This window comes from Pangasianodon hypophthalmus, chromosome 11 (assembly GCF_027358585.1).
Source record: "Pangasianodon hypophthalmus isolate fPanHyp1 chromosome 11, fPanHyp1.pri, whole genome shotgun sequence".
NCBI classification, from domain to species: Eukaryota; Metazoa; Chordata; class Actinopteri; order Siluriformes; family Pangasiidae; genus Pangasianodon; species Pangasianodon hypophthalmus.
The window spans coordinates 10636885-10650192 of NC_069720.1; the positions used below are offsets into that span (position 1 = coordinate 10636885).

Consider the following 13308-nt stretch of genomic DNA (forward strand, 5'->3'; position numbering starts at 1 on the left):
CTCCTTCCATAAATGTTAAATAAACATCTCCTTACAGAAAACTTCACCAAAAGCAACAATAACACCTGTTTTTAGTCCATTTATTTGGATCCATTTGGAGAGTAACATACCTGTTTCCCTGTGATGTCCCTGTGTGATCTGTTGCTATAGAAATGAGCACGTATTAGAACGTGTACATTAATGTAAACCTGTTATTTGCAGCTGCACTACTGTCAGAGCTGCTGTTACAGAAAATTAATCAACACCTTCTGACCAATCACAATCCAGAATTCAACAGCAGCATGGTGTACTAACGAATAATACATTTCAGAGCTCTAACCATGTTCACAAGGATCTTCACTGAGATGAAGGGGTGAGGAGTGATTAAAACACCAACAACCCAACACACACACATACGCACACACGCGCACACGCGCACACGCGCACACGCACAGGTTGTGTACATCGCTGAGTGTTTATTGGGAATGTTCACTTGATTAATCACACAAACACACACATAAAATAAGTGCAGTGATTTCTCATATTCTGAACAGATCAATAACACTGAGTTTGTGATAAAAACACAAGATTACACTGATGGTATAGAAAATATTTCACTATAGTGTTTATTATATTTTCTTTATATAAATGTATGTATTAAAGGTAGGACAGTGAGAAAAAAATTATCTCCAATAACAATATAAATCTCATTATCACATATTAAAACATATGAAATTTTCATTATTAATTAATTAATTAACTAAGAGTTTATCTTAGTTAATTAATTAATTAATAGTTGCTATTAATTAACTGATTATGTTGTTATAAAAACCTTTTATCAGCATACAAAGTAAAAATAAAACTGTTTATTGGTCATAATAATGATATGGTTTCTCAACATAATGATATGAAGATAAAGATAAAGGTTTATTTTGAGAAAGATTTCATTATTATATATGTTTAATTTACCTCGACCCTGAAAGATCATCACACTCTGTCCCTGATACATAACTCTATATTTACTGTGATGTCATTATACTAGTGTATCACAATGCTAACAATATACATATCTGAATATTAATATCCCTCATGTATCATCATTTTATGTCAACGATATAAAGATTTTAGATTATTGTTGTATATCATCACTCTGATATATCACCATTGCAATAAGATTCTGTCTTTTTTATGTATAATACAGGATGTCGGAAAAGTCATGAACCAATGATAGTAAAACTACATATACTTAATTTTGTATTTATTATTTATAACATATACTGTACATGTTCACCCTTACGCTCTACTCATTTTCTCAGCCACTGTATCATGTTTTTGTGGATCAACATGTTTGTATGACATATTATTTGGTTGCTGACTTTTCGGACACCTTGTAAAACAGTAGCAATGTGTGTGTGTGTGTGTGTGTGTGTGTGTGCGTGTGTGTTGGGGATTTCACACCATGGTGTATGTGGTTGTCACCTAAGTAACACTGGTACACTGCACTGCACTACACACACACACACACACACATACACAGTTGTCTCTTTTGCTGTATTGTTGTGTGCTGTATTGAAACAGCAATGTTTCTCCCAGTAGAACACATACTTTATCTTTTTATTTTCACACCAAACATCTCCTTGTGTTTCAATACTATTTATAACGTGCCCTTGTCCACTTTCCTTAACCACTCAAAAGTCAGGGAACCAATGAGAGTAAAACTACATATACTTAATTTTGTATTTATTATTTACAACATATACTCTACATGTTCCCTCTTACGCTCTACTCATTTTCTCAGCTGCTGTATCATGGTTTTGTGGATTTTGAATAGAAGCGGATGAGGGGAAGTGGATGAGGGCACATTATCACCACTACAGGAATACGGGAGTTATTGTTTCCTCTTGCAGGCTGATATGTAAGGAAACTGTAATACTTAAAGTGTAGTAATTAAAATAATTAATAATTAATAATTAAATGCAGAGCACCTGAAGAGAAAATTTGATGTGAACGTCAATATGCGTCCTGATACATGCTTAGCATAAAATTTGTGTTATCTGCAAACTAATAATAATTTTTAAAAAATGCATGCAATGTATTCAGTGGCCTAAAATATGTTTGTGTGAATCACACTTGTGCCTTTTGAGTGTGACAGGATGTGATTAGGTGTGATTTTTTTTTTGACATTTCTGATGTTTAGGTTTTGATGTTTTTGGTTTCTCAGACACTTTGTCTGTTTCTCTCTCCTCATGCTGCAGTGTTGTCATTTTTATCTTATTTTGTTGTGTCGTTGATTTTATCTCATTGTCTTGTGCTGACGTTTTTCTTGGGGGAAACACGATGGGGGAATACTCCACTCGCTCCTCTGTGCTCCTCACTTTCTCTCCAGCTCGGTTTGGAAAGTCCAGAACACAGTACTCAACACAGCTAACATCAGGAATCTGTATACACACACACACACACACACACACACACGTACAGTAAATGATTACAGTACAATGATTAAGGTGAGGATGATGAGTGTGATGAGTGACTGATCTTCGCTCTCTTACCTGTGGTGCAGATGTGGAGTTCACAGCAGGAGTTTTGTCTGCAAAATAGATTTCACATTTTAACACTTTAACATTCTCACTCACAATTGCACAGACACACACACACACACACACTCTCAAAATCTGACTGTTATTTCTGCAAAGCAAAATGCTGTCTCATACACACCGTCTCCGTTTCCTGTGTGTGTGAATGCAGCCACACAACCACAACCATGTTACCATGGCGACAAGTTTCAGATAGCTCCATATACTGTTTCCTTCCATCATTTATTCATCTTTATCTGTTATTAGTGTTATAACACATTCTACAACATATTCCATAACACATTCTACACTATATACCATAACACGCTCGACACTATATTGCATAGCACATTCTACGCTATATTCCATAACACACTCTACACCATATTCCATAACACATTTTACACTTTTTCCTATAACATGCTCTTCACTATATTCCATAACACATTTTACACTGTTTTCTATAACACACTCTTCACTATATTCCATAACACACTCTATACTATATTCTGAAACACAAATTACACTATGTTCTATAACATACACAACTCTATATTCCATAACACATTCTACACTATATTCTATAACACACTCTACAATATGTTCTATAATACATTCTTCACTATGTACTATAACACACTCTACACTATATTCTGTAACACACTCTTCACTCTTGTCTATAACATGCTCTACACTATATTCCATAACATAATCTACACTATATTCTGTAACATGCTCTACACTCTTATCTATAACATGATCTACATTATATTCCATAACACGCCCAACATGATTTTATAGCATGCTTTACACTATATTACATAGCATGCTCTGCACTCTTATCTATAACATGATCTAAACTTTATTCCATAACACATATTCTGTAACATGCTCAACACTATATTCTGTAACATACTCTACGCTCTTATCGTATCTAACAGGATCTACACTATATTCCATAACACGTTCAACATGATTTTATAACGTGCTTTACACTATATTTCATAGCATGCTCTATGCTATATTCTATAACACATTCTACAGTACATTACATAACATGCTCTACACTATATTTTGTAACACAAACTACACTATATTCTATAGCATACTCCACACTATAGCACATCCTACTTTATGTTCTGTAACACACTCTACACTATATTCCATAACACAAACTATTCTACATTCTATAGCATGCTCTACACTGTGTTCAATAGCATACTCTAAACTATATTTCATAACACACTCTAGACTATATTACAAAACACACACTATACTATATTCTATAGCATACTCTACACTGTGTTCTATAGCATACTCTAAACTATATACCATAACACACTCTAGACTATATTACAAAACACACACTATACTATATTCTATAGCATACTCTACACTGCATTCTATAGCATACTCTACATTATATTACATAACACACACTACGCTATATTCTGTAACATCATCTACACTATATTCTGTAATATGCTCAACATTATATTCTGTAACACACTCTTCCCTCCTATCTATAACATGCTCTACACTATATTTCATAACACGCCCAAAACGAATTTATAGCACTATAAAACTATAGCACTATAAAATATAGCGCTTTACACTATATTACATAGCATGCTCTACACTATATTCTGGATATCTGGAAATATCTGGAAAGTCTGATCTAACATCAGAAATTTGAACGCAAACCTAATGTCTTCAGTGTATAGCAAAAACAAAAGCATTGTCCTTGCTGTTCCAATACTTTTGGAGGGGACTGTATATTCCATAACTTGTGTACACTACATTACATAACATACTCTTCACTATTTTCTTTAACACATGCTACACTTTATTCTATAACACACTCTACCCTATGCTGGTTAAAGTAGTAAATGACCAAATACTGGCATCCAATTCGGAGTGTGAGTCCTTGATCTCAGTGTGGCTTTTGTTACCATAGATCATAATATTCTTTTAGATAGACTAGAAAATAGTATTGGATTTAAGACAAAGGCTCTTTACTGGCTCAGGTGTTATTTGACTGATTGTTATAAGATTGTAGATGTAAATATTGACTTCTCTATGCATCCATATTTAAAGTTTGGTGTTCCACAAGACCTCTGAGTATAATTATTTGTAAACATGGTGTTAGCTTCCACTGGTACATAAAGACCCAGTTAAGTCCATTTCAGTTCCAGGATGTAACACAACAAAATGTGGAAAAGGGGGTGAATACTTATTCATGTTGCTGCAGTTCTGTACCTGTTTTCCTCCTGTAGCTCCAGTAAAATGAGCCGAGCAGAACAATCACCAACATCACGGCTACAACCAGCACTGGAACAAACATCAAAATGCTGGACTTTTTTCCTGATTGGTCCAGTTGGAAGGATGTGTTATTGAATAAGGCAGCTGTAACTGAAAATAAACAATATCAGCACCATATTCAGTTTCACACCTGTCTGTATTTCTGCCTGACTGTCCCGTATGAAATATATATATATATATATATATATATATGTACATACTGTGTGTGTGTGTGTGTGTGTGTATATGTGTATATGTGTATATGTATATGTGTATATGTATATGTGTAAACACCACTAAAATGGATTTGAAATAAAACAATCAAGATGTGATCGAAGTGTAGACTTTCAGCTTTATTTTAAGAGGTTCCACAAAAATATGGCATTTAATCAACAGTTGGGTACATTCTTAAAGAGAAAGAAAGCACTGGTGAGCTCAACGACATCGAAAGGCCTGGAAGACCAAGGAAGACAACTAAAGTGGTGGATCGCAGAATCCTTTCCTTGGTGAAGAAAAACCACTTCACAACATCAACAGAAGTCAAGAATACTCAGGAGAAGGTAGGTGTATCATTGTCAAACATTGTCTCTACAATCATGAGACGCCTTCATGAATGTAAATACAGAGGTTTTACAACAAGGTGCAAACCACTGGTAACATTCAAGAACAGGAATGCCAGATTAGACTTAGACAGAAAACATCTAAAAAAGCCTCCCATGTTCTGGAGTAAGATTCTTTGGACTGATGAAACCAAGATTAACTTGTAGCAGAATGGTGGGAAGAGAAAAGTATGGCGAAAGAAAGGAACAGCTCATGATCCAAAGTATAACACATCATGTGTCAAATATGGTGGAGGCAGTGTTATGGCATGGGCATGTATGGCTGCCAATGGAACAGGCTCACTGGTGTTTATTGATGATGTGACTGCTGACAAAAGTAGCAATAAGAATTCTGAGGTGTATAGAGCTATACTCTCTGCTCACATTCAGCCAAATACTACAAAACTGATAGGATGCCACTTCACAGTGCAGGTGGATAATGACCCTAAACATACTGCGAAAGCAACTCAAGACTTTTGAAGGCAAAGAAATGGAATATTCTTCAATGGCCAAGTCAGTCGCCTGATCCCAACCCAGTAGAGCATTTTCACTTACTGAAGACAAGACTGAAGGCAGAAAGACCCACAAACAAGCAGCAACTGAAGGCGGCTGCAGTGAAGACCTGGCAAATCATCTCCAGGGAGGAAACTCAGAATTTGAGTTTTGAGAACATGGGCTCCAGACTTCAGGCAGTCATTGACTGCAAAGGATTTTCATCCAAGTATTAAAATTGTGGTTATATTTTCAATCATGTCACTTTGTCCAAATACCTTTGAGCCCCTGAAAATGGCTCAAATGGTACTTTTTTGAAAATGGCTGTAATTCCTAAATGGTAAATGCCATATTTTTGATTGACATCTTGATTGTTTTATTTCAAATCCATTGTGGTGGTGTATAAAGGCAAAATCACAAAAACTCTGTCATTGTCCAAATACTTCTGGACCTGACTGTGTATATATACATATATATATATATATATATATATATATATATATATATATATATATATATATACATGTGGTATATGTTGTGTACTCAGCGCAATCACTAATAAAGTCAAGGAATGTGTAAAGAACATTAGACACTGGATGCTACAAGACAGAAGTACTTCTACTAGGACCACAGGCAGAGCTAAAAGTAAGCATTCCGACATAGTAACTAGTATGTCGGACAGCATAGTAAGAATGGCCTTTCAGTTACATCCTGTGCAACGGTGAAAGACCTTGGTGATTGATTATTGATTATTGACTCCAGTCTCTCATTTGAAGCTTATGTAAATAATATTACTACGATAGCCTTTTTCATCTCAGAAATATTGCTAAGATCATTACAAGATGCAGAAAAACTAGTTCATATATACCTGTGGTGTATGTTGTTGTGTACTCAGCGGGGTGTACAGTCAAGCTCACTTTGTTACTTTCTTCCAGTGTGAAGTTTGGAGATAACACAGCAAGGTGATACACTCCACTGTGTATGAGATGTGTGAACATCAGACTGATGTTTCTTTGGGACACATGGGAGATGCAGATGGTGGGCAGTGTGTGGTTTACAGATGGAAAGCAGGACATGTTGGTTATGGTGAGCTTGTGAATCTTTGTGTTGTCTCGGTACATGTACACTTCCTTGGTGGTTTCAATTGTGCTCTTCAGCATGAATGTAACTGTGAGATTCTGGCCTTCTGTTCCATTCACATGGAGAACATCATCACAGCCCACTGCCACACACACACACACACACACATTTAATAACCACAGCTATAAACATCTGAAAACACATTTACATCCAAACCTCAAGTTGAGCATTAAGTTAATAAACAATGTAGGTTTCACTAACTAGGTTTCTCATGATTGCAAATCGTGTGTCTCTGAGTGTAAAATCTCCCTCATGTAACTATCTTATTGTATTGTATCTAACTACACTTGCTACATACTCACTATGATAACACACTCATTATAATCACACACTCACTATAATCACATATTCATTATAATCACACATTCATTATAATCAAACACTTGCTATAATCACACATACTACAATCACACACTTGCTATAATCACATATTAATTATAATCACACACTTGCTATAATCACATATTAATTATAATCATTCATTATAATCACACATGCATCACAATCACACACGCGCTATAATCGCACGTACTATAATCACACACTCGCTATAATCACATATTCATTATAATCATTCATTATAATCACACTCAGTATAATCACACATGAATCACTTGAATTTGTGCAAGCCATCCCTGAGACTGAAATTTCACTCATATGATTATAGCAAGTGTTACACTGAACAATTTTCTGCCTGATTTTGTTGTCACAAAACTCACACAAATCACACAACAAATTTGGAAGTGTGTTGAGATCAGATCACAGAACACATAATGCGACTGATTTAGTGCCACTGTGACCAAAGATGACCGATGACAAAGTTGTGTCAGTGTGAGAAATTTCTGATTTAAATCTCAGAGTGTGAACACTGCTGTGATGCTTGTCTAAAATCCACAAATAGGAGGATGGCAAACTCACAGGTCAGCTACAGATCCAGTAGTGGTGATGGAAAAAAGTAAACGAGATGTGTGGTTTAAAAGAAGAGCAGTTAAAAGATCTTCATAATATAACCTGACATAGAAAACACACATTATCATACAGTCTGTTATAGAATTCAGCACAGATTTTATTGGGATCTCGTAGAGTGACAAATAATAATCTTAGAAGACCGCTGTAATTGTAAAGCATAAAACTGTCTTAATACGTGCTAGTTTACTAGCAGTTATTTTGTAGCATCACTAGCTGGATAACAAAACACTGATATTCAATAATCAGCTGCAAGAGGAAAAGCAGTGAATAAATAAATATACTGAATAGAATAAAGTTATATAAAAGCCTTTGTATCACCTCATAATTGCACCACACACACACACATACACTTTAGTTTTGATGTTTCACTGCCCTCCTACTCACATCCTGCTGCCTGTTTTCATCTCCTGTTTGCTAACATTTATTTATCTGATATTTTATCTGATCTGTGTCTAAATACAGCTCTCTGTTAACGTTGTTATTCCCTGATCCTGACACTTCTTCTTGCTTCTGTGTACAGACCTGAGTTTATCATTCAAAATCAATATAATCACACACTCACTATAGTCACACACTCACTGTAATTACACACTCATTATAATCACACACTGGCTATAATCACATATTTATTATAATCAAACATTCATTATCATCACACATGCATTATAATCACACACTCATTATAATCACACACTCACTATAATCATACACTCGTTATATTCAAACACTCACTATAATCATACACTCATTATAATTACATGCTCTCTATAAGCACACATTCATTATAAACACACTCTCAATATAATCAAACACTCACTATAATCACGCATTTGCTATAATCACACACTCATTACAATCACAAACTCACTATAATCACACACTGGCTATAATCACACACTCCCTACAAAAACCATTCATTATAATCAAACATGTATTATAATCACACACTCATTATAATCACACACTCACTATAATCATACACTCGTTATATTCAAACACTCACTATAATCATACACTCATTATAATTACATGCTCTCTATAAGCACACGTTCATTATAAACACACACTCAATATAATCAAACACTCACTATAATCACGCATTTGCTATAATCACACACTCATTACAATCACAAACTCACTATAATCGCACAGTGGCTATAATCACACACTCCCTACAAAAAACATTCATTATAATCAAACAAGCATTATAATCACACACTCATTATAAACACACAGTCATTATATTCACACACTCACTATAATCATACACTCATTATAATTGCACGCTCTCTATAAGCACACATTCATTATAAACACACACTCACTATAATCGTGCATTTGCTATAATCACACACTCATTACAATCACAAACTCACTATAATCGCACAGTGGCTATAATCACACACTCCCTACAAAAAACATTCATTATAATCAAACAAGCATTATAATCACACACTCATTATAAACACACAGTCATTATATTCACACACTCACTATAATCATACACTCATTATAATTGCACGCTCTCTATAAGCACACATTCATTATAAACACACACTCACTATAATCGTGCATTTGCTATAATCACACACTCATTACAATCACAAACTCACTATAATCACACAGTGGCTATAATCACACATTCCCTACAAAAACCATTCATTATAATCAAACATGTATTATAATCACACACTCATTATAATCACACACTCACTATAATCATACACTCGTTATATTCAAACACTCACTATAATCATACACTCATTATAATTACATGCTCTCTATAAGCACACGTTCATTATAAACACACACTCAATATAATCAAACACTCACTATAATCACGCATTTGCTATAATCACACACTCATTACAATCACAAACTCACTATAATCGCACAGTGGCTATAATCACACACTCCCTACAAAAAACATTCATTATAATCAAACATGCATTATAATCACACACTCATTATAAGCACACACTGGCTTTAATCACACACTCACAATAATCACAAACTGGCTATACTCACACACACTTTCTAACCACACACTCAACATAATAACTATACTATAACTATATAATAACGCACTCAGTATAATCAAACACTCACTATAATCGCACATTTGCTATAATCACACACTCATTATGATCACACACTCCCCACAAAAAACATTCATTATGATCACACACTCCCTACAAAAAACATTCATTATAATCACATGCACATTGTAATCACACACTATAATTGCACACTCCCTATAATCACACATTCATTATAATCATACATGCATTATAATCACACACTTATTATATGAAATGTATTATTATTATCATTATTATTATTATTATTATATCCCTATTCATTTTATTGCTGTTTACAATGTTTACACTGCGCTGCCGCTTGAATTCCACACTCCAGTGCACTACCGCATCACACTCTCAGAGTGTATTCTTTTGTATATTCTTTATTCTTATTTCATTTCATTTATAATGTTAAATTACTTTTAGTATACTTTCTAACTCTCTGCACTGAATTTCCCTCTGGGGTGAATATCTATGGGGTGATCTATCTACCTATCTATCTATCTATCTATCTATTATTATTATTATTTAGGGACCAAGCTCCGAAGGTGCGCAGTTATTTTATCTTTTCTTCTTCTTCTTGCTAGGGTGTCTATGGCAGCCCATAGAACAGTCTGGTAAAAAGTTTGGCCCACTGATTAGCGCCAGCATCGGGTCAAATTTGGGCCTGATTTGGATGTGTGTTTATGGTCATAATTTTTGAACCGTGTGTCCAAAATTTAAAAGCCAGGCATCCCTGAATTCCCTGGGTCAAGATGAGTTCAACACACCCTATAATGTCTATTTCTGCCTAATTAGATTTTCCGCCATCTTGGATTTTGTCAAAAACAGTTTTTTTTTGTCATCTTCAGAGTAAGCAATAAAAATTTTAAATACTCCAAACGGTTTGTCCGTACTGGGCCAACGAATCTGATGGCGAGGCCACCAAACAGGAAGTGAGGCTGTATCTCAGCAAGGACTTTGTGCACTGACACAAAGCATGGTAGGCATCTTCAGGGCAAAGAATTGCAGCAAATTTCATGTCAAAAATGCTTATACCTAACTGCCATTTTTGCTACTCTTCCTCCAAATTTTGTCCAATCTTCACCAAATTTGGCTCACATCATCTTGAGACCTGTCTAAACAATTGTCTCCTGCCATTCTAGCCATTCAATGTGCAGTTATACAGATAGCACATGACTGACAGGGTTTAATATAAAATAGAATTTTTATTGAGCAATTTTTCAATAAAAAATCGAACACAATATAAGACAGATATAAGTTTGGTACTTGCACAAAGTGGGGAAAAAAGGCCCAGACTGATGAGAAAAAACATAAATACCTTGATGTTTTAAAATGTTCAGGTCAGAGCAGTAGCAATCACAACCACAGGTCAAACTAGCAACAGACAACACCACAGGTCACAACAATAGAGCAGTTGCAGCAGCAATGCCAGCATGCTATCCATTTGTTCATCTAGACCTTGCCTTGTACAGTCAGAGAATTCCACCACTGTCCGTGGTCGAAACATACACATCATGAGTGAAACTACAAATCACTCTTGAATCCCTTAGCCTAAAGTTAAGTTGCTTAGGCAACAATTGTAGTGCGTCCGTGAATGTGCGACTCACTCAATCTGGATGCTTGGCCCCCAAAAATGCTATTGTTGTTATTATTATTATTATTATTATTATTATTATTATATACAGTATACTTTAATGTCTAAAGGTGATAGATAAAATGTAGTTTTACAGTGTGAATAAAAAAGCTAAACAATGTGCTAGTGACAATACAGCACACTGCCACACTTTCACAGTTTCCGTGACCAAAAGGAAAGTAAAGCACCTCATATCCATACATACATATAGACACAGACACGGACACACACACAGGCACACACACACACACACACACACACACATAGACGCTATACAACTATAATTATAACTATAACTACAATATTCAAGCTCACAGTTTAAACACTGGTTTTTCGTACAGCTGGATGTTTAACTGAACTAAATCAGTCAGAGTGAATCCACACAAAGTTAAACAGGTGATAATGAGTGAATTACAGAAATAATTAAAGTGAAATGTGTGTGTGTGTGTGTGTGTGTTTGTGTGTGTGTGAGAGAGAGAGAGAGAGAGAGAGAGAGACTCACCTGGAACGCAGCACAAATAGAAAAATAGGAGAATCAGACACTTCTTCAGCAGCTGGAACATGGTGCTGAGACGAGAAACGGAATGAGAGAGACGGTGTGTGTCTGCTGCCTTTTCCTGTGTGCTGTTTACACGCTCACACGCACACACTTACACAGACACACACACGCACGTGCACACACACACAAACACACACACACAGTTTTTTGAGGTGCAAAACCGTTTCATCACAAAACCTCCTGAAAGAGTCACTGCTTTATTGAAAGCTTTTGTTCATTTTCATATTTCAAGTGATAAAGTTTATGATATCATTACATTACGGAGTTTAATGTGGCTCTCTTTACTACCTATCTGTGATCTCTGAGTTGTGATTTTTTTTTTTTGTGAAACTCAGCCCTGATTCTGATCTGATTTTAGCAGTTATTACATTTTTTATGTGCTTGCTGTGTTTAAAGAAATCTGACAAAGACACTTGGATTGCATTTATTGGGTTTTTCAGCACATTTACACTGAAATATGTCATTTTTCTACATTTGTAAATCTGCACAAACAACCAGAGACAAAAACTCACAAAGAAATCTTTAGATTTGAGAAACTTCTTACAGCTCAAGTTCATTCTACTTCACCCAACTGACAAAAACACATAAGTGTGGTGTTTATTAGTGCAACTCGATAAAAGAATCTAATGACGTTAAAGCTAGTTTTAAAAGTGTGATTCATTTCCACCTCACTGCTGGAAACGTAATTAAACTGAAACTTTTGTCATATAACTAAAATATATCTGATTATTGAGTGACTCCTATAGAAGAGGTGTTTTACCATTTATCAGATTCCTGAAACACACACACGCACACACGTGAATTATTTATTTATTTATTTTTACTGGTTTATTACACTGGTGTTTGTTCTCTTGATGTTGCATTAGTGTCCTTAAACTTTCTAAAATAGCAATAACCTTTATCTGTATAACTCTCTCTCTCTCTCTCTCTCTCTCTCTCTCTGTGAGTGTGTGTGGGCAAGGGTTTCTGTGGTTTCTCT

The 13308-nt window shown here is 35.2% G+C and overlaps 1 protein-coding gene across 1 annotated transcript; it reads right to left on the reverse strand.

Annotated features, from left to right (window-relative positions):
* Positions 1-832: 832 nt before the first annotated feature.
* LOC113536673 (uncharacterized) lies at positions 833-12380 on the reverse strand. Its single transcript, XM_026930772.3, has 5 exons — positions 12273-12380; positions 6813-7166; positions 4812-4964; positions 2529-2566; positions 833-2417 (listed from the first exon to the last, which is right to left on the reverse strand). Exons 1-5 carry the CDS (start codon positions 12331-12333, stop codon positions 2139-2141), a joined length of 885 nt encoding a protein of 294 aa, XP_026786573.1. The 5' UTR covers positions 12334-12380; the 3' UTR covers positions 833-2138.
* Positions 12381-13308: the final 928 nt, after the last annotated feature.